The sequence below is a fragment of the Lepidochelys olivacea genome (genome assembly GCF_965140295.1).
Source record: "Lepidochelys olivacea isolate rLepOli2 genome assembly, chromosome: 1".
In the NCBI taxonomy this organism is placed as follows: domain Eukaryota; kingdom Metazoa; phylum Chordata; order Testudines; family Cheloniidae; genus Lepidochelys; species Lepidochelys olivacea.
In genome coordinates this window covers 230,692,162-230,714,005 of record NC_140411.1, presented here as the reverse complement: position 1 = coordinate 230,714,005, position 21,844 = coordinate 230,692,162, and the positions used below count along the sequence as shown (strand labels likewise).

The 21,844-nt window shown below is 42.1% G+C and overlaps 1 protein-coding gene across 3 annotated transcripts in view; it reads right to left on the bottom strand.

The window, feature by feature from the left end:
* Positions 1–17,850, bottom strand: part of SCUBE1 (signal peptide, CUB domain and EGF like domain containing 1) — a gene marked incomplete at its 5' end in the record, with an annotated part of 297,483 nt that extends 279,633 nt beyond the window's left edge. For 2 of the 3 annotated variants that reach the window (XM_084618021.1, XM_084618020.1), the window contains 2 exons: positions 14,686–14,808; positions 17,664–17,798. In XM_084618021.1, coding sequence (XP_084474147.1) covers positions 14,686–14,808; positions 17,664–17,751 — 211 coding nt within the window. Of the gene's footprint in view, positions 1–14,685; positions 14,809–17,663 lie in introns of all 3 variants that reach the window. The other variant, XM_084618019.1, reaches the window with a different exon arrangement.
* Positions 17,851–21,844: the final 3,994 nt, after the last annotated feature.

Here is a 21,844-nt window from a genome sequence, read left to right as displayed (position 1 = left end):
GGATTGGGATGAGGACCCAGGGTTGGGGAAGAGACAGGACTGGGACAGAGTCACAGTGGAGGGGATAGGGCAGAAGCACAAAGGGTCTGACACCATTAGAGCACTCTCCCCGCCCAGAGCCTGGAATCGACCTGAAGATTCCCGAGTCTCACCATTCCTCTTCTGTGACGAAATATCTGTGAAAGCCCCTGGCAAAATGTCTCTCTCATCCACCACTAATGCTGGTCTTCAGATGACGACAATCTATTTATTTCTTTCAGTTACTCTGTTAGCTCAAGGGGTGGGGGATCAAAATGTTCCAACCCTGTTGATGATCCATGTGGGTATCAATATAATGCCACATGATGGAATTTCTATTTTTTCCAGTTTCTTTTTTAAAAAGCTAGGAAATTATACACACAAGCTAGAAGAACATTATAAAGGATGCAAAGCAAAGCACTCAAAAAGAAAGATCATCTGTGCATGTTCTCTAAGGTTCTCTGATTTTTTTTACATGTGAAAACTAATTTCCACCTTTGATTTAACAGAGTTTCCAGTCCTTTTATATTGATAAAGTCTTCAAAATTAACATCTACGGCTGAAAGTGTAGATATTTCCACTCACAACTTATTCACAAACATAGCCACCGAAGCCAGTCTTCAGGTTCACCAAAGCCCACAGTTAGAGGTCCCCAATCTGGGGAGATTCTCTGAAAGATCCGCATCTGGGAATTATACACATCTCTAACTGCTGTCTGTAATGCTAGGACCCCCACAAGCTCCCTCCTAACCTCAAGATGACAGCCTATGCTGACCTGCAAATGTGGACTATGACCATGATAAGACAGCCACCCAACTGCAGGCAGCCATCAAAGGCTGGCACAAGAAAGGATCAGACCCTGGAAGCATGCGCATACACCCACTCAATAGCATCAATCCCCTAACAGCAGGTAGGAAAAGAGAAGGCCATCTGGGGAGCAGGGAAAGAAGGGACCTGGCCTCCCACTCACCCTGAAGAGTGGCAGTAGCAGCCTCCCATGCACGGAGGAAACATGGAGCCAGATAAAAGAGAATCTTCTCCCCCACCAGCAAAAACTCCTTTTTTTAAGGGAATCCCAGTGAGGACAGAAGCCGGTACTATGGGTATCACCAGTTGAGAGTAAGAAAAGATCTCAAATGGAAGAGAAGATAACAAGAAGGATTTGGGGGGATCCAGAGAAGAGAGAACAGAATACAAGGGAGAGAGATGAAAATGTAAAGAGGGAGAAAAAGAAAGGGAAATAAGATCATGTAACATGAGAGAGAGCAAGGTGCGGGCTAGGGGACAGTTAGGCAGACGAATACTAGAGCCAGTATGAAAGGGAAGGAATGCAAGGAAAGGATATGTTGCTTCGTGTAAAGAGATGGAGAAGAGGAGGGGAAAGAAAACTAAACAGAAAGGAGAAATACAGAAAAATGTTGCTAAGATAGACACAATGTATTAGATATATAAGAAGTGCAATAACAACAAAAAGACAAGACACACAACATTTAGGTTAATGAATTTTACGTATTCTCCCTGCAGACATCTCACACTGCATCTTTGACATTTGGGGAAAGGGATAGCTTTCTTTTAAATACTTATTTTACATCATCCTAGCTGGCTCAGTAATTGGAGGCAGTGACCAGTTATCTGTATTTATATGTGAATAAGTTTCTAGTGTATACAAACAACTATCTGGCAGATGGGGAGCTTAACAGCTATTTACAGAAGTGTCCTTGGAAAAATATTTTTCCATGTTGACAAATAGGTGTAGGGTTGTTGATAAATGAGGCACATTCCCAATCCTGGTATTTGTTTAGAGTATAGTAGAGTATGACAAAATTCATATTCAAGAAGAATAGTTTTGAAAAAATGTTAGGAGAAAATACTTTGTTCAAAGTAAAAAGGGGAGAGTTCCAAACTAGGGTAATGGGGGAGCTGTTCATGGTAGCTCCCATCTGGCAGACCACGGTGGTGCTCTGACATGTAGGAAGAATGGGTTGCGGGCTGGAAAGAGGACCTGAAAATAAATAGAAGGGAGGTACACCCCTTCTATTGTATATACGGTGGAACAGTCAGAATAGCTCAATCCAGAAGAGTAAATTGAAGGTTCAAATGAACCCTGCACAGGAAGGAAAGCGCTGCTCAAAGAATTAAAGGAGCAGCAGGAGAAAAGTTACCATAAGTAGCTGTTTCAGTTGAACTGCAATGAAGTTCCATTAAGATTCTCAAAAGAGCATTTCCATGCTTAAAGAAAAGGAGTACTTGTGGCACCTTAGAGACTAAAAAATTTATTTGAGCATAAGCTTTCATGAGCTACAGCTCACTTCATCGGATGCTTGTATGTTCCTTCCAACCTCCAGTAATCTCATGAAATTCCCATGAGATCCATCCCATGGAAAATCTGGGAAGTAGACATTTGTTGAAGTCAGTGCAAGGTAGAAAAAAACAGAATTATTGTGCTCAGATCAGATGGGCAGCTGATCACTCAGGGCTACATTCTCACACACTTACTAATATTGAGTAGTACTTTGGAAGTAGCTGTCATTGAAATCAATGGAGCTGCTCATAGAATAAGGCACTACTCAATGTGAGTAATGATGGGAGAATTTAATACATGGAGGAAAAAGCACCATGAAGTTGGGAAATGATGGAAATATCCCTTCTTCTGTGCTTAACTGACCCACTGCAAATCTATTTGACCAAAATAGACAACAGTTATCTCTGATATAGGGGATCCAGTCTGGCAAGAGAGCCACAATTCTAGGGTGATGCCAGAATTAGACACGCGCTATTAATGACTAATTTGGCAAGTCTAAAGAAGTGGTATACAGTAACGTATCAGAAGACCTGTCGCTGTAAACCTACAACTACAGCAACTTCAGTACCCTAGTGTTCCCTAAGGCGCTCAAGCTTATTGTACAACCAGCTCAGAAAGGATCAGATCAGTTATTATAGCTTCAACACCAAACTGAGACCAGATTATGAAAGGGTATAGAGACTAAGAAAGCCATAATAAAGGCTATACATTTACGACTGCAACTGCATACTTACAGGGAAAATACACGCTCGGTCTTATCTGCAGCAGATTTTCAAGGCACAGTACGTAGAAAAAGGAAGGAGACAATTTTTAATAACATTTGACCAGAGCTGTTCAGCAACCCAGAGAAAGCCTTTTGGATTGTTTAATTTGCTGGAAGGAGCTGCTGCAGCAGCAGCATATTATGTCTGTATCTGACCAAGCCAAGTATTACCTACAGCAAATGTTTACAGGCAATAACGACAAGGCTATGCAGTGATAATACTGAGGCTGAAATGAGGCAATATTTGGAAGGTCCCAGAGGATGAACCTTGCTTGAGGATATGAGCCTAACCTATTGTAATGAGATGGGTCAACAACCAAAGGGTATTCTCTGGGGCAGAGCCTTTCCAGCAGATTGAAGCAGCCAGCCAGAGCAATCCCAAGGCAGCCAGAAAACACAAAGCATAAACAGGCAAGAAGGAAGTCTAATGTTTCAGAAACTAGAGAACAGCAGCCGTGTTACCACATCAGGTGATGTCATTGGTAAAGATGGTCCAGTACCAAGGATCTGCTGAGACTGGATTGATGGAACAACCTTGAGGTCCTGGGAAAAGACGGCATCATCACTCTATTCAAGGGGGTCCCAGAAGTCATTGCAATGACCCTTCCTTCTGTGGCAGTGAAACACACTATACAGAATGAGGTACCAAAACAGGAGTTGGGAAATGAGAACTCTGAGTGGATCTCTGGATTACCATTGGATTGACCAGTGCAGCTGCGGCTGTCTAGTACTGTATGGATGATATACAGACCTATTTTTAGATGGCATCCTGATGTAGAGCAAGGGTTTTAAGCAGTACATGGAAAATATTTTTAAAAAGTACTTGAGAGATTGCAAGACTAGGGGGTACAATTAAAAATGGTCAGCATGACCACCTCAAAAAAAGAGAAATCTGGTAGCTGGGAAGGTTAATTTCAAGAGAAGGGTATGGAGCTGACACTTGAAATATGGCCACCACCATTCAAAGTCTGAACACAAGAGATCAGAAATATTCCATGAGATACAAAAAGCTAACAGATTTCCTGAGATACTATTAAGGGTTCATTAGGTACTTCTCCAGTTGCTAAATCCTTACTGGGACCATTTTTAAAAGGACCTAATGAACAGAGGAACAAGAAACTTTCCACTTGCTTCCTGCCCAGAAAGCCACCAGGAGGCATTGGAAATGCAGATGAACAGTTTTTCTACCCCATTTGTGACCCAGTCAGAATTCAGCCAAACATTCATTTTAATCATGGTGTTAGCTAACGGGCTAGGGATGTTATTGTATCAGCAGTATGAGGATAAATTGCACATAATAGCCTTTGGATCACAAACATTGATCCAGGTAGGAATTGTACTGCCACGTGCATTCCAGGAAATCAGAATTCCCTGCTTTGAAGCAGATTCTTACTGAATGGTTTAGGCTCTCTCTGTACTGTGCTCCACACTTTTCTGCCTATATTGAAAGGCAATGACCATGACAAAGCTAAATGCCTCACGCTACTGATGGGTATCAGATTAAAAGATTTCAATTTCATCATAAGCCTGGGAAAACTCAACATTGATGCAGGTTCTTTCCCTATATATGGATAGCCTATACTTGGGGTTAGTACAATGGCCATGGATGACCAGTAGACAATCCCATCTTGAGGAGAAAGTATACCAGATCCTTATTCCAGATACATCCAGACAGCAATGGGAGATGATCCCCTCCCTGACACCCTTCTTTCACCCAAGAGGTGCTCAAAGTAACACAGAGCAAGAAACCCTACAGAACACTAAATCCTCACTGAGATGAGTAACTGAATGGAAAGGCAGAAAGTAAGCACTTATTGGACACAAATGGCAGCCGACTCCAGATGTGAGACTCTTGATACAAGAATGAATCTGATTTAAGATTGAGGAAGAATTCAAACCTCATCCTCCCCCCAAAAAACAAACAAAACATCCATGATGTGCTACCAGAACTCTATAAACTTTTGCGTGGCATTGGATAGGTCCATCTCGGGAATGAATGTGTGTGCTCTTTGAGGCAGGAACTGTCTCATGCACCTGTTTGTACAATGCCTAGTACAATGGAGCTCCAATGTTGGTTGGGGCCTCAAAGTTTCTACTGTGACATGATAAATAAAATTCCATTCAGCACAAGAGCTATTCTATTAGCCACAAATGAAGAACTAGAATATATTAGCAATGTGTCAGTTATTTAATAGGGAAAAATTCAGAAAAAGCCCCCCCTTGCAGAATATTACCACCACTATCCTCTGCTAGCTCATCTGCACTGACATTTATACATTAGAGAGGAGGACTACAAGTACATTGTAGTGTATAATAAATCACACTCAGGTCTGTCCAACAACCAATCAAGTACAACAGCAGCTGACTGACTATTCAGAGACTATTCAGAGTTTTTTGTTATTTCCCTTGGCGGTATGAAGCCACTGAAGCACAGCATGGTTGGTTTGCAGGTGGAAACGCTGTCCCAAGACATATCGGTTTAGCTTTCCCAGAGCGTACACAATGGAGTTACATTCCTTTTCGGTGATTGACCAGTGGCTTTCCCTCTCAGACAATTTTTTGCTGAGAAACATGAAAGGATGGAATTCTTGATCCAGTCCTTCCTGTATTAAAACTGCTCCCACACCACGGTTGGATGCATCTGTGGTTACTAGGAAAGGTTTGTCAAAGTCTGGGGCCCTAAGCACAGGGTCAGACATGAGTGTCGCTTTAAGCTGGTTAAAGGCCTTCTGACACTCTTCAATACACTGAACTGCATTTGGCTGTTTCTTTTTGGTTAGGTCTGTCAGTGGAGCGGCGATTTGGCTGTAGTGCGGTAAAAATCACCTGTAATATCCGGCCAAGCCTAAGAAGGATTGGACCTGTTTCTTTGACTTTGGAACAGGCCACTTTTGATTAGCATTTACTTTGGCCTGTAGGAGATTGATAGTTCCTTGACCCACCTGGTATCCAAGATAAGTCACTCTGTTTAGGCCTAATTGACACTTCTTAGGCTTAACAGTTAGTCATGCCTCCCTTATGCACTCAAAGACTTTTTGTAGATGCTCCAGGTGTTCTGCCCATGAATCAGAAAAGATGGCCACATCGTCAAGGTAGGTGACTGTAGATTCTCCCAATCTTGCTAGGAGACTATCTACAAGTTTTTGGAAAGTGGCAGGTGCATTTCGCAGCCCAAAAGGGAGCACATTAAATTCATACAGCCCTACATGGGTGATGAAGGCTGACCTTTCCTTTGCGGATTCATCCAGCAGTACTTGCCAGTACCCCTTGGTTAAGTCTAAGGTAGAGATGAACTGGGCACATCCCAGTTTCTCCAATAGCTCATCTGTGCGTAGCATTGGATAGTTGTCTGGGAGAGTTAAAGCATTTAGCTTATGGTAGTCCACACAAAAGCGTATCTCCCCATCCAGTTTGGGAACTATAACCACTGGAGATGTCCATGCACTGTTAAAGGGGCGTATTACACCTATCTGTAGCATGTCCTGGCTCTCCCATTCTATCGCAGTTTTGGCTTGAGGAGACACCCGGTAAGGTTGGGTTCTAATTGGGCGAGCATTACCTATGTCATGGAGTGGTATGCCCTTTTGGTCCATCCTGGGGTGGCTGAAAACATCGGTGTGAAGCTAGTGCACAGCTCCTTGATCTGCTGTCGCTGCATACGTCCAAGGGTCATGGAGAGGTTCACCTCTTCCATGCCACCGCACTGTTTCCTTCATAGTAGACACCTTCAGGCCACTCAGCATCATTTCCTCCCTGGGCTGTAAACTGACAAACCTTTAATTCGCTGGAATAAAAGGGCTTCAGAGAATTAACATGGTACACTTTAGGGTTGAGGTGGGGGATGCTATGAGATAGTTAACTGCTCCCAGGTGCTCTTGGACCGTAAATGGCCCTTCCCACGATGCTTCCATCTTATGGGCCTGGGGGGGCCTTCAAGATCATGACCTGGTCCCCTACTTTGAAGGAATGCTCTCTGGCATGTTTATCATATCAGGCCTTTTGCTCTTCCTGAGCATCTGTTAGGTTTTCTCTAGCAAGGGCTGAAGAGTCTTGGAGGGTGTTTTGTAGGTTGTTTACAAAGTCCAGAATGTTAGTTCCTGGAGAATGCGTCAACCTCTCCCATTGCTGCTTCACCAACTGTAATGGCTCCTTAACCTCGTGGCCACACACAAGTTCAAATGGTGAAAACCCTAAACTGGGATGTGGTACAGCTCTGTAGGCAAAGAGCAACTGCTGCAACACTAGGTCCCAATCATTGGAGTGCTCATTTATGAATTTACATATCATGGCCCCCAAAGTCCCATTAAACTTCTCCACCAGGCCATTTGTTTGATGGTGGTAAGGAGTGGCAACCAAGTGGTTCACCCCATGAGCTTCCCAAAGGCTTTTCATGGTTCCTGCCAGGAAATTAGTTCCCGAATCTGTAAGGATGTCAGAGGGCCAACCTACCCTGGCAAAAATGTCTTAATGCCTGGCACACACTTTTAGCCCTGGTGTGCTTAGAGTTACTGCTTCCAGCCATCACATGGCAAAATCCACGGAAGTCAGTATGTACTGCTTTCCTCTGGGTGTCTTTTTCGGAAAAGGACCCAGAATATCCACAGCTACTCACTGAAATGGAACCTCAATGATGGGGAGTGGCTGGAGAGGGGCTTTGACCTGGTCTTGGGGTTTTCCCACTCTTTGGCATACCTCACAATACCGGACATAGGTAGAAAGGTCCTTGCCCATTCCCTCCCAGTGGAAGGACTTCCCCAAATGGTCTTTGGTCTTGTTCACCGCAGCAGGCCACTAGGATGATCGTGGGCTAAGCTCAAGAACTTGACCTGGTACTTAGTTGGAAGTACCAACTGTCTTTGAGGATGCCAGTCTTCCTGGTGCCCACCCAAAAGAGTTTCCTTGTATAAAAGTCCTCTTTCTACAACAAACCGGATCGATTAGAAGAACTGAGTGGTGTTGCATTGTTCTGTGCTGCCGTCCAAGCTCCCTGGAGGCTTTCATCTGCTTCCTGCTCGGCCTGGAACTGTTCTCTTGATGCTGGAGACATCAGTTCCTCACTGGGTTGTGGACTTGGGCTTGGTCCCCCTGGAAGCGATGCAGGTGATGCGGGTGTTTCTGTTGACTGTGAACCACTCTCTGCTGGTGCACTATGTTGTGTTTCAGGCTCCGGTTGAGCCTCTTGCGCTGGTTTAGCTGCTGCTGTCAGTGCAAGCTTGGGGGTACCCTCTGATGTTGGAGTTGCTGATGGGGTTGCAAGCTCTGGATTCAGTGCTGGCAATGGTTCTGGTGCTGGTTGCTCCACCGGGTCCAGTTCTGGGACTGGATCTGGCTGGGTCTCTGCAACTGGATCCACTACTGCTGTTGCAGACGTTGGCATGGGGTCCAATTCCACCACCTCAGTCTGGGTCTCTGGTAACACAGACTGGGCCCTTGTAGAAGGCTCAGGAACAGAGCTATGTGTGAAGGCTTGCTTAGCCTGGCTGTGGGTGACCATTCCCATCCGCTTGGCTAGCTTCACATGGTTGGCCAAGTCTTCCTCCAGCAGCATGGGAATGGGATAATCGTCATAGACTGCAAAAGTCCACATTCCTGACCAGTGGATAGGCAACTTGGCTGTAGGAAAGTCAAAAGAGTTTGACTTGAAGGGTTGCATAGTCACTTGGGCCTCTGGGTTGATGAATTTGAGGTCCACTAGAGATTGGTGGATAGCTGACGCTTGTGCTCCAGAGTCCCTCCACACGATAACCTTCTTCCCGCCCACACTCAAAGTTTTGCTTCACTCTGAGGATATCTGGGAGGCATCTGGGCCTGAGGACCTCTGGTGTGACCCCGGTGCAATGAACTGCAATCTGTTGGGGTTCTTGGGGCAGTTGGCCTTTACATACCCCAGCTCATTACATTTAAAACATCGCCAGCTGACTGGTCACTGGGGCGAGGTGGGTTGCTGGAGAATGGTATGGTCGGACAATAAGGTGTCTGGGATTTTCCTTGGGATGTAGTTGGGGCCTTGGGCTGCCCCCGGTGGTAGGATGTGGTCTCGGGGTGTCCCTTCTGGTATCCACCCAAACTGCGACCATGGTTGTTCCTCTTTGCTACCTCCACCCGTTTTGTTCCAATTTGCCCCACCTCTCTGAAATTCTGGGACTATTCATACTGATCAGCATAAGAAGCAAGACTTTCTGATGAGTCCATTTTCTTATCCCGCAAACACTGTTTTACATCATCATTGGTCATAGTCAGGAACTGCTCCTGGACAACCAAATCACACATTCCTTCAGAGCTAGTTACACCCCTTCCTTTGACCCATTTATCTAACAGATCCTTCATCTGGTTTACATAAGCCACATTACTTAGTCCAGCCCCTCTCTTAAGGGCTCTAAATTTCACTCTATAAGTTTCAGGTGTAATTTGAAATCGCTTCAAAACCAAATCATTGAATTTACCATAGTCAGAAGCATCCTCAATAGGCATCTTGTTGAATATGTCCAGAGCTCTTCCAGTCAATTTTTCTACCAGTGTGGTCATCTTGTGATCTTCAGGAATTGCATAGAAGGTGCACAGTCTCTCAAAGGTGATGAAATATTCATCATACTGTGGACACACTCATTCCCATTTGTGGATTTTTGGGGAGGTGGTGCCAACTGCTGAAGGGCTTTGTCCTTTTAACTTCATTATCTCCAGTTCATGCTTCCTCTCTCTCTTTCCCTCTCTTCCTGAGCATGCTGCCTCTCTTTTTCCTTCTCCTTCCTAGCAGCTTTTTCGCTGGCCACTTGTGCATCAATCTCCATCTGTTTTAATTCCAGTTGTCTTTCATGTTCCTTCTTTCTTTCTTCAGCTTCCAATTTGGTTAAAACTAGTTTCTTTTGGACATCACTTTCCATCATCCTAGCCTCCCTCCGCTTAGCCTAGCCTAACCCGAGAGCTAGAAAGAAAAAAAACACCTAGCTTATGAATTCCCTTGCTGTAGCTTAACTACTCTGCCCTGAGGCAGAGAAGAAACAAACAAACAAAAAAAGTGTCCTTTAAAAAAAATCCTCCCTGACTTCAAGCAATCAAAAGAAAAAATATTTTCTTTTTAAAATCCTAAGGTCTGTGCTTCATGTTCAAAATTATCCCACTGTGCCACCACCATATCAGGGTTCCCTCCCCACTCTGAACTCTAGGGTTAAGATGTGGGGACCCACATGAAAGACCCCCTAAGCTTATTTCTACCATCTTAGGTTAAAAACTTCCCCAAGGCACAAATCCTTCCTTGTCCTTGGATGAGTACTGCTGCCACCACCAAGTGAGTTAGACAAAGATTCAGGAAAAGGACCACTTGGAGCTCCTGTTCCCAAAAATATTCCCCCAAGCCCCTTCATCCCCTTTCCTGGGGAAGCTTGAGAATAATCTACCAACCAGATAGGTAAACAAGGTGAGCACAGACCAGACCTTGGGTTTTTAGGACACTAAAACCCAATCAGATTCTTAAAAAACAGAACTTTATTATAAGGAAAAAAAGTAAAAGCACCACCTCTGTAAAATCAGGATGGAAGGTAATTTTACAGGGTAATAACACTTAAAACACAGAGGATTCCCCCCTAGGCAAAACTTCAACGTTACAAAAAACAGGGATAAACCTCCCTCTTAGCACAGGGAAAATTCACAGGCTAAAACAAAAGATAATCTAACGCATTCCCTGCTATTACTTAGTATTTCAGGAATATTAGATGTATCATTTCAGTAGGAGCTGGATTATTTGCTTGGTCTCTCTCTTTGTCTTGGAGAGAACACACACAGAGCACAAAACAAAGCCTTTCCCCTCCCGCCCCAGATTTGAAAGTATCTTCCCCATTGGTCCTTCTGGTCAGGTGCCAACTAGGTTAATTGAACTGATTAACCCCTTACAGGTAAGGGGATTCTGTACCTCTGGCCAAGAGGGATTTTATTTTACTGCATACATAAAGGTTGTTACCCTTCCCTTTATATTTATCACTCACACACACACACAGAGGATATATGTTTAATGCCATTTTAAAATGTTGAAAGTCACATTTCTATAAAGAAAGGGAGTGGCTTCGGACCATAGAAGAAGAAGGCCATAGTTCAGGTACTTATGAGTATTAACATATAATTTAATATTTGGACCCTAGAAGTATATTTTAAACACCTTAACCTGGGTAGTTTGTTCAAAGGGGATGCAAAATTGCAGGCTGGACCAGGGCATAGGAACTGCTCTTTGTGGCTCCTGTCTTCATATCTAGTAGAGCAGCAGGAGCGTGGGTGGGAGCAGAAAATGCCAAACTAGGGAGAACAAAAGAGGGTGAGAGACACAGAGGGATTGGGGGACCTTTCCCCTTTATTGGGAAAACTTGGACAGTCAGAGAAGCCCAGTCCAACCGAGGTTCATGGAAAATCAAAGTTTAGAGGAGCTCTGTGCAGACAAGAGATCCCTACCCAGAGAAATTAAGGATCTGCAGGAAAAGTTACTGTTTCAGTCTAATTGCTAAAAGGTCACTTCAGGTTCTCAAGAGAGTGTTTCTGCACCTGTAAATTTCTTCCAACCCTTTTGTTTATAGAGTAGCAACATATGCACAGATTCCAGCACAAGACACTGGGCTCCACTTTTCCTACAGCAGAAGAGACAAGTATTAACGTTAAGATCCTACTTTTTTATTTTAAAATGACTGACTAGATTTTAAAAAGTAAACAAATGTCATGGCCAGATTTGTGAGTTTGTATTTTTTGTGTAGACAATGTGGGTGTCAGACCAATTGTATAAATACATAAATCAAGTATGTTTTCAATACCTCCCCTGTCCCCAAAAATGTCATTTCCATTGACTCAAAAAAAAAAAAATCTAAGGCAGGCCCTCGGAAAAAATGTTACCGTGTACAGTGGAACCCATTTACAATATATTCAACAATTTTAGTGAACTCTATTTATGGTTTATAAATCTTGATTTGTTTCAGTTCATTACAGCATGTGAGCTGCAGTTCCGATTATGGGGAACCCCAGCTTATTGTGTAAAATTTGGTTCAATGGAGAAAGCAACTTCACTATCAGAGGGTTGCCTTGTGTTTTTTGTTTTGTTTTGTTTTTTAGGAAGTTAAGCAATATATATATGATGGTTCTCACTGGCATATGTAACAGACACTTAGTGAGACAACATTATCTTTCAAAATGACCTCTTGTTTTCATAGGTAATAAATTTCAGTAGATCAAAAACCATTTGGAAGAACTCTGATATAAAGAGACAGAATAATTAATTGTTCCAGTTCTGGCTTTGACACTGTAGATATTATTATTTGTCATATTTCACCTGGAGAATTATCTTTGTTATCACAGACATAACAGCATGTATCTTACAAAATAGCTTTCAGGAGTTTGGCTACTGGCAGTATTTGTCTTGTAGTAATGTATTACGTAACAATCAATGCTGTTGCTCTATTTTTCTCTCTGTGGTTTTTGTAAGTTTGACTTGAAGATGCAAAATTAATTTATTCTTGCTGAGTAGCAGACTGGGAGATAGATCTTAGCTCTGCCACTGAGTTGCTGTGTGACCTTATATTAACCTCCCTCTACCTAAGTATACTTATCTATAAAAAAAGCATAATGATGTTCACCCACCTTATCAGGGTCCTGTGGAAGTTTATTAATGAATGAGTCTCTCGATCTGTTTGCAAGAAAAAAAACTCTAGCTTCCAACAAACAGCAGTTTAGAGATACTACAGCACCAAGAGGTGGACAGTAAGAATTTATTTCGGTCAATTTAAACCCAAGACAGAAAAATATGACAACCACAAAAATGCTTTATGAGGGTGCTTGAACAAACATTTTGGAAGTCCAGTGAGAATAATATGTGGTTTCAAATTTTTGTGGACTTCAGCAAAGTCATTTTTAGGTCTTTAATCTTTTTAATAGTGTAACAGTATAATAGTATACTGCACTAAACAATTTGAAAAAGTTGCAGACTGCTCTAGAAAAACATACAGATTTGGAAGGGAATTTATAACACTGCTAAGCATCTACAAGTGAAAAAAACAAAAGAAACCCCCTGCATCCTGCAGTGACTATAATATTCATTCTTGCTAACAAAAGAATGATCTCTCTGGTGAAGTACAAAAGACAAGACAGAATGTATAACATTTGAAATATTAATTTATATAATGCCTATCAAAATACCCTACACACTTAGAATGGATTAACTTAAAGACGAAAGTAAAGCCACCATTAAAGTCAGTATAAATACAATAAACCCAATGGCATGCCAAAGGCTCCTTGAAATAAAAAAATGGGCTTTAAAAATGGCTAATTCTATAGCTTTGTACAGATCAAGTAGGGAAGGTGTTCCACAGACCTAGAGATACACGCAATCACTTTATATACACATCATTTCAAGAGCCCCTCAAAGCTTTTGTTTTTTTGCAGTTACAGTCCTTGTCCTATGGAAATCAAGGGCAGAACTTCCACTGACTTCAGTGGGGGCTGGATCAGGCTCTTGGTGAGGTTCCAGAAACTCAGGAAAGTTTATAGTCTCTTGATAACATCAGTAAATCAAATGTAGGATGAGCTGGACAACTGGGTTTCCTACCCGAACTGTAATCATTGTAATTCAAAGGGAGAGAGAGAACTTGTCACTTACACAAGAACAAGAGTACACTCAATGAAAATGAAAGGTAGCAAATTCAAAACCAACAAGAGAAAATATTTTTGTCATATGATACACAATGTGCTGTGGAACTCATTATCCCAAGATATCATTGAGCCCAAAAAGCTTATGAGCATGAAATAAAAAACCTTGGATACCTACATGGATAACAAGATCATGCAGAGCTATAATAGCACATATGTAAAAAGGGGCTTTGGAATATATATAAACCTGGACTCTTCAAGGTTTATGCCAATGTCTAACTTTTTGGGTTTCGGGGAAAACCTTCATGGGCAGGTTGGAGAAACAGGTTAGCCCATGACTGCCTACAGTTTTCTGCATCTTCCTCTAAAACATCTGGTATTGGTCACTGCCAGCAATGGGATACTGGAGTACATAGGCCAATGGTTCAGTACAGCATCTTATGTTACTACCTGTCTTTAACTGTGGGGAATTTTAAAGAGAAATAACAACTAGGTCATAAACTGTCTCTCCCATCACTGATTTGTGTGATATGAGAATTAGAAAGGAAGGGCTAGAGATCTATTCCCTCCCTCTCCCCCGTAACCACACTCTGCAGTTCAGGGTCACTGCTTAGTACCAGCCAAAACTGTTTGGAGTGTTCCAGGCTCAGATCCCTCTCCACCAGGGTTATGATCACGTGATTTGAATAGGACCTTTTTAAACACTGAAAACTAAACACCCCCGTGCGCTTCTTGGAACATTTTTGTTTAAAACTGGATTGGCTTTAATAGAAGACGATTCTCCCTGGTTTTATTTTTTAAAGCGGACTGTAGGACTCTATGTTGTTGAAGCAGAACAATTAGCAGAAGCAGCAGGGGATGCTTGCCAATAAACACCAAGATTTGAGGTTAAGCAGCTGTAAATCTACATTAATCGTTTGAGGAATTCAGCTATTTACAGAGCAAACAAATAAAAAGGGGGGGGGGAAGAAAGAGGAGCTATCCTTACCTTCACATTGTTTCCCTTCTCCTTTATAACCTGGTTTACAGATGCATTTGTAGGATTTAGGTGTATTTTGACATATTGCATCAATGTGGCAATCGTCTGTCCCTTCGGCACATTCATCAGCATCTGTAATCACAGAATGAACACATGAGAGATATAAGAAGAGATCTCAACAGTGAGAGATCAGAAACCCCTTTACATGGGCACTCCAACTGAAGAAGTTGTTTAGTCGACTGACTTCTGAGTCTCACTATGAACAGAGGGGATTATTTTATTTGGTTATTGTTGCTGCTGTTGTTCTTTTTTACTTGTTTAAAAATATCCCAACCTTTAATTCTCTAAAGCTAGTTTTATTCCTCCACAAAGGCACAAAGGCTCAAAACTCCTTCACATGCATTAGGAATCAAATCAGAAGTTAGAAGTTTTGTATCTACACAGTCTGTAGTGTAGATCTACACTGGAAAAATGTACACACTAATTTCAACCAACTCTATTAGTCTGTCTAATCAAAATAAGAGATGATTTAAGTGACCGGGAAAAGGAAATTTGGATATTGCCAGAAAACATCTCTTTTAATTTAGAAAGACAGATACCTGTTTAAACAAACTACCTTAGCAGGGCAATAAGAAAAATATTTGAAGAGTCAAACTACATTAATCCTTTTTATTAAGGGGCCAAAAAACCCACCCCAAAACAAAAAACAAAAACACACCCAACAATGAATGGGAGAGCATAGGGAACTCCAGAAATTTGTGGGGAGAAGAGTAACCTGCAGTAAAAGTATACATACCCCAAAACTCATTTAATAGAAACTGTATGTTCAACTTCTCTGAACGTTCTCCTTTCAGAGTCTTTAATGATGTGTAGACTTTTAAAACAAGGATACAAGATTCCTTTTTTAAAAAAAGTACCCCCTCCCAATGATGAGCACTAGTTTTCTCCTTAGATTTTTTAAAGGGGGGGGGGGAATGGGTTGAGAAGAAGGGAATGTTAATGAAGTGAACATATAAAGACAAGCTAACCCTTTTCCCTGACGTTCTGCGGGTGTACATGGGAAAATTTAAAATCCAGTGACAACTACACAAACTTCCTCCTTTCTCCATCTACTGTAGTTGAATGCATGAAGTGACTGTCAGAGAAGAGGCAATGAAGTTGCCAAGGGGGAGGGAAATGACTGACCCTTTGGAAGAATGTCAGTTTCTGTGGGAGATGGGCCCTCCAAAGCCTCAGCGCTAACGGAAGAAAGTGGCCATGGGCTATTGATTGCTGTCTTAATGTCAATAAGGAAAATCCCCCTTAGTGGGAATACACTTCAAATGGATTTCCTCACAATTTAATGCAGTAGGCACATCTGAGGCTCCCTAGCTAGACACACTCACCCACACACGTAGAGGGAGCCCTCTGATCAGGAGTAATATTTTATGATCTGGGTAACAGTTAAAGCACGATAAAGTGAAGTTAGGATTTATGCTTATAAAGTAACGGGAGTAGGGGCGGGGTGGGGCGGGAAGAAGGAATCCAGTGACATCCATGTGCAGTTTGTTTCATGCCAATTAGATTAACAGATCCTCAGAAAAGGTGCAGTAAAGTGAAAACAGTTGTATTGAAATCCTAACGCTAATTGTTTCAGAAATGCTCGCTCAGCCATCTCCAGTGATGAAACAAGGATCCTTCAAAGTCACCGGGGACAGGAGGGGCTATTTGGAGGGAGGCGAATAATCAGATATTGCACACATCAGAGAACTTTGCAAAGAGGGGGAATAAAGGACAGAATTGCTTTCAGGATGCACCTTCACTTTCCTTTAAGAATCTGAACCAGCTAAACAACAAGGAATCTGGATTTTTTTTTAAAGGAATAGGAAGAAAAAAGTTTTTTCCCCCACTCGAAAGCAGAGTATTGTGTCTCCTTGAGAAACGCAGGGCTGTAATCGGGTTCCTTCTTTCTTTCCCTTTCGTTTATTTTAGCTGCTGAGCCAGTTCAGATCTAGCTGTGATTTACGTGAATTCGCTTGGGGAGGGTGGCTGAGGGTATTTTGCTGAGATCAGGCACAGATTCAGTCAAGCACAAAAAGAAGAGAAGATTTTTTTAAAACGCCTTGGTTCATATTTTTGACTCATTAAACTGGCACCCATCTCCCGTCAAGATCAGCAAAAGTGACAGCTGGGCTCTTTATAATGCCGTCAAAAATTTAAACTGCATTGAGCCAAGGGGGACATTTCGCAGCAACCAGAAGATGCCTGGAAGTCAGGCTTGAATGCCAATGAGTCAAACGAAAAAGGCAAAATCAAATATGAGCTTTTCCCCTGCTACTAATTTCACGTTGTCTTTCTTGGGCTACAATAATTTGTACACGGGAGGCGTGCATTTTGCTTCATCAATCCCCTTACATTTTGGGAGAAGCGATTAAAAAAAAAAAACTCCCTCAAGTTTTTTTTTAAAAAAAATCAAACTTCGAGAGCTGTATGCAGCTTTACCAACAAACCAGATAAACCCCCACTGGTTTACAGCATTTCTGTGCAGATTTTACAACGTAGCGAAGTTAATATTTCAAGGGGGGGGGGCTATTTAAAAGGTATAAGACAAGTGGAGGGTAATATCAGGTCTTTAGGTTAATGGAAAGACACGGGAAACTTTAAAATATACAATACCTAACCTTTTCCTTGCACAGAACCTAGATTTATTTGCACCACTTATCTATTTTCACAAGCACTTATGGGAAGTAACTTTTAAAAAAAAAAACCTTCCAAAAAGTCTCTTTGAATATAAGAGCATCAAACACAGAGAACAACTCGTCCCCACAGCAACTTTTAAAGCCCTTCGCAATATTAGCAGCAAAATCAAAAGAGGTCTACTCCTCCCTCCTTCCCCACACCTTTATAGAAATAAGAGGGGAGGGAGAAGAAATACAGTCCCTTCATCAGCAATTGCTTTCCACAACCCGCGTCTAAAGAAAGAGGAGTAGGTGAAAGATCTCTCTTACCTGGGACCCCATTGCCTCCCGCAAACCTGCCAGTGTAGAAGAGAGCGAAAAACAAACAAAAGTGCCATGAAAAACAAACAGTCCCCATGATAATGATATGATTCAATGCAGTTGGTGTGTTTCTTTGATAAGAGACGCGCTTGGGACTGGCAGAGGGGAGCCAGAGAAACTGACGCGCTGACAGCATCCCGCTGATTCGCAGAGGGACCCAGAGGGTAGGCGGGACGGACGGGGAGGAATTGCCAATCCCTCCTCGGGCTCTGGAGAGAGGGGAGGGGGAGGTGGAAAGGCAGAAGAGGGGAGGGAATTAAACTCTTCCCAGAGCCTTTTAGGAGAGATTTGTATTCCTCGCCCCCCCTCCCTCCCTCCCCAGCCCTTCGCTCTATTCCCTCACTTGTCCTTGCTACCTTGTACTCGTTCCCACAGGTAAGAAGCACACAGGATAGGGCTGGGGGTGACTGGTTTCATTGCCACGAGTCATTTTTCAATATTAAACACTGGGGACACTCAGTGGAAAGTCCCCCCCCCCCTTAAATATTCAAGGATCTAATCTGACCCCTTTTCACTTAGATCTGGTGGGAGGGGGGCTTTTCTTGGTGAAATAACACCCCACACACACACTTCTCTGCCCCCCTCCCCGCCCTTTCGTGCTGTAGAAAGCTTCCCACATCACATCTGCTGCAAGAGTCTCAGGTACGTCGAAAGTCCTTAAGGAGCCTTAAATGTTCTTGTGGCTACTCAGCCTCTGCCCCCTCGGAGGGTTTCAGTGACTCCCTGCATTGCAAAGAAATGGCTCCTCTCAGAGTAAAGGCAGGAGGCTTTGAAGACAGACAGTCCAGCAAACCCAACAGCAGATCTCCTTGACAACCAATAAGAGGGATTCTCCCCCCGCCCCACCACCCTTCCTGGGCTCAGACTAAAAGAAAACTTTTTTTTTTTTGTCCCCTTTGCCTTCCCCAGCCTCATCTAACTCTTAGTGTTGTCTTTTCCACTTGCCTCGGGTCATTACCAGCCACTAGATTTCCATAACATTTTAACAGAATTCTAGGGCTTTAGTACAGACAGAATAGCGAGGAAAACGATCTCGATTTGTTTGACCATCCCAACACAACTGCGAGAGTTTTCTTACCACTGTCGTTTTACAAACTAAGTCCAAACTTCAGGGATTCAGAAACTATGGATTCATGCAGCTCTGTTGCACAGAGGGAAACTGTCACTTGTCTGTTAATGCAGGTAACAAATATAGCTCCCATCTCAAGTCCCCCAAAGGTTGGAGACTCGGAGTTTGTATTTATATTCTACTCTCGACGATTTCCATGCCGTAGAAAACGTTCTCCTTCTCCCCCCACCAAAAAAAATTGATGTAGCTGGATACATTTTGTTCAGATCGTATCAGTTTCACTCTCTCTTCTGCGAAATATTTTGCTTCAAACGCAAACACTGAGAGCAGCTTTCTTTCGAAAAGGGTAATCTGGCAAATGTAAATTTTGAACCACATATTATTTTTTTAAGAAGAATTATGAAATGCTTTAAAGATATATCTTGTTCAAGCTGATTATAAATCAATGTTTTTTACAGATACCTCCCCAGTGAAATACTGGCTACTGTAGACTTGTTTTTCACCATTTGAAATCAAAGTAGAATGCCTTTTAGGTAGAAATAAAATTAACTTTTCACTAGGTTCAGAATAATAAAAACCCCTTTGCTAATCTATTATCAAGTTCTTTCCAATTATATGCATTTGTTTTTAGCACCATATATTTGTTCATAAGAGTAACATCAATATTTTAAAGCCTTATGAAGGAAATAAAGAAAAATCTGTCCCTGTCACTTTGTGCATTGTATGAAGTAATGAAATGAAGAATCATTTCTTTCTACTCAAACTAGCTTTTTCTTATAGAAAATGATCTTCTGTCAAACTGCTAATCATTAGTTCAGGAGGCCACCGCATAAAGTTGTTTGATTTCTGAACGTTTACACAGCTTGTTACCTGCTTGGTGGGTTGGTTGGTTTTATTTTTGTTATTACAACCCCTTATTTTTGCGTGAATAGGTTTTGAGATGCACTTGTGAGTTCGTTGCTGAAGTCTTCCCATGGGTACATTGAGCGTTTCTTCTATGCAGGTCCCAAGAGAGACTACCTCATACCTTAGAGCTCCACCTAGTGAATTTTTTGCATGCTGTAGTAGAAGTATTTTAATCTCATTAATAAATAGCTGAATTACTACTGTTTAGTAGATTGCTACCATCACCCTCTAAGCCTGCTGGAAAATACTCTTCTTTTCCAAGAGATTGCAGTAAGAATTTTGCCTGATAAATAAATAAAGGACTGACTAGGTTATCTAGAATGTTAAACCCTTTCCTTTATGAATATTCTAGACTGCTGTTTTCTGAAATTGTCATACTGGATTTCCTTTCTCTTCCTCTTTCATTTTCAATTTCATTTTCATTAGATTACATTTAATTGGGACAAAAGGGCAAATAACATTTGCTTCCCAGCACAGGAAATGACTAGAAATATCCAAGAATGAGACTACATCAACTTTTAAAGTCTTTAATATAGTTGTGGAAAAGTTTCTCAAATCAGCAGAATAATTGTATTTGACTACTGTGGTAGTTACTTTTTCTAGTACACAGAAATATTTTATTTTAAATCCATGCTAATTTGTCACTGGGATTACTTTTTCAGTCTCTCTTTCTCTCTGGCTCAGGTGCTTCACAAACGATATTTCATGCAATTTAAATAATCAGCACTACACTTCTAGAATTGACCATACAGCATTAATGAAATATAATCACAATGATCCCATGATATCCCTCATGGAATACATACAGAGCGGAATGCATGCCAGAGCTGAGAATCCCTCATGGAAGATGCCCTACCGCCAAGGCCTTCTCTTTTAAACTGAATTGCTGATTGCACCTGTGGAATCACTTAAGGAAAGGTGTTTGTACAGAGCCTAGCACAAACGGGCCCTGAGCCTTCACTGAGGTTCTTAGCCACTATCATAATATGAATAATAATGAGATCTTTCAGTTAACCAGAGGTCAATCAACATTGGGTCTTCATATCAGGTGTTCTTTAACTTGCTTTGCATATTGTGGACCACATCTTAATAATGAGGATCTCATGAATCCCCCTGAACCCTTCCTGTCTTGATCACACAGCATACCCCTCCACCTGTTCACAATCATATAACATCCATGTTGCTTATGTGGAAAATTAATATTAGGAATAATGTACTTAAGCTTGTTCTAATGGGATATAGCATGAGGAAACTAGGAGGAACAGCCAGCCCCTTGTGACCAGCCAGCTGTCTGCTTGCAGACCACCAGTAAGTGCTACAGGTACCAATGGAGGTGCACAAATCCACTGCTTTGCACACCACCTGAAAACTTTCTGGTCTCCAGTCCAATTGTTGGCCCGGTGTCAATACACTCCACAAAATCTAAACTCCTTCCCTTAAAAACTATCTAAAGTTTTGCAGGCCTTTTCCATAGGGGGAAAAAAAAAGATGCTTGTTTTTTGACTTGTCTCTTTTTAAAAACTTCAACCCAACTTTATGAACATTCACTCTGAAACAGGCTCTTCTAGCAAGGCCAGGGGCGTAAATAAAAGGACAATTTACAAATAATAGACAAAGACTCACAGACTTTAAGGTCAGAAGGGACCATATCTTTCCCAAGATGCAACCTATAGATGTTCACCATTCCAGAAACACTTTTGGAGGGCAGACCGTAGCATTTATGGTATCATCAATTCTTCCACTGTTGATGGCTGACAGTTACAGAGAAAATTTTAAAAAACAGTCTCATGCAGCACAAGGTGGTCTTGTGGCTAGGGCACTGAACTGGGAGTCAGAAGACCTGGCTTCTGTTCCCAGCTCTTCCCCTACCTATTGTATGAATGTGGGCAAGTCACTTCCCGTCTCTGTATTTCAGTTTCCTCTTCCATCCTGGGTCTACTTTGTCTGTTTAGATTGTAAAGCTCTTTATGGCAGAGACTGACTTTCACTATAGGAATGTACAGTGCCTAGCACAAAGGGGCCCTAATCTCAGTTATATCCTCTATTGCAAAATAAATAATAAATCCTCTCATCCCACTCTGTGGTCTGGGCGGCTCTAAATGAAATTGCATGACTCTACTGGGCAGGATAGGGGAGGGAGGCAAATTCCCGGAGT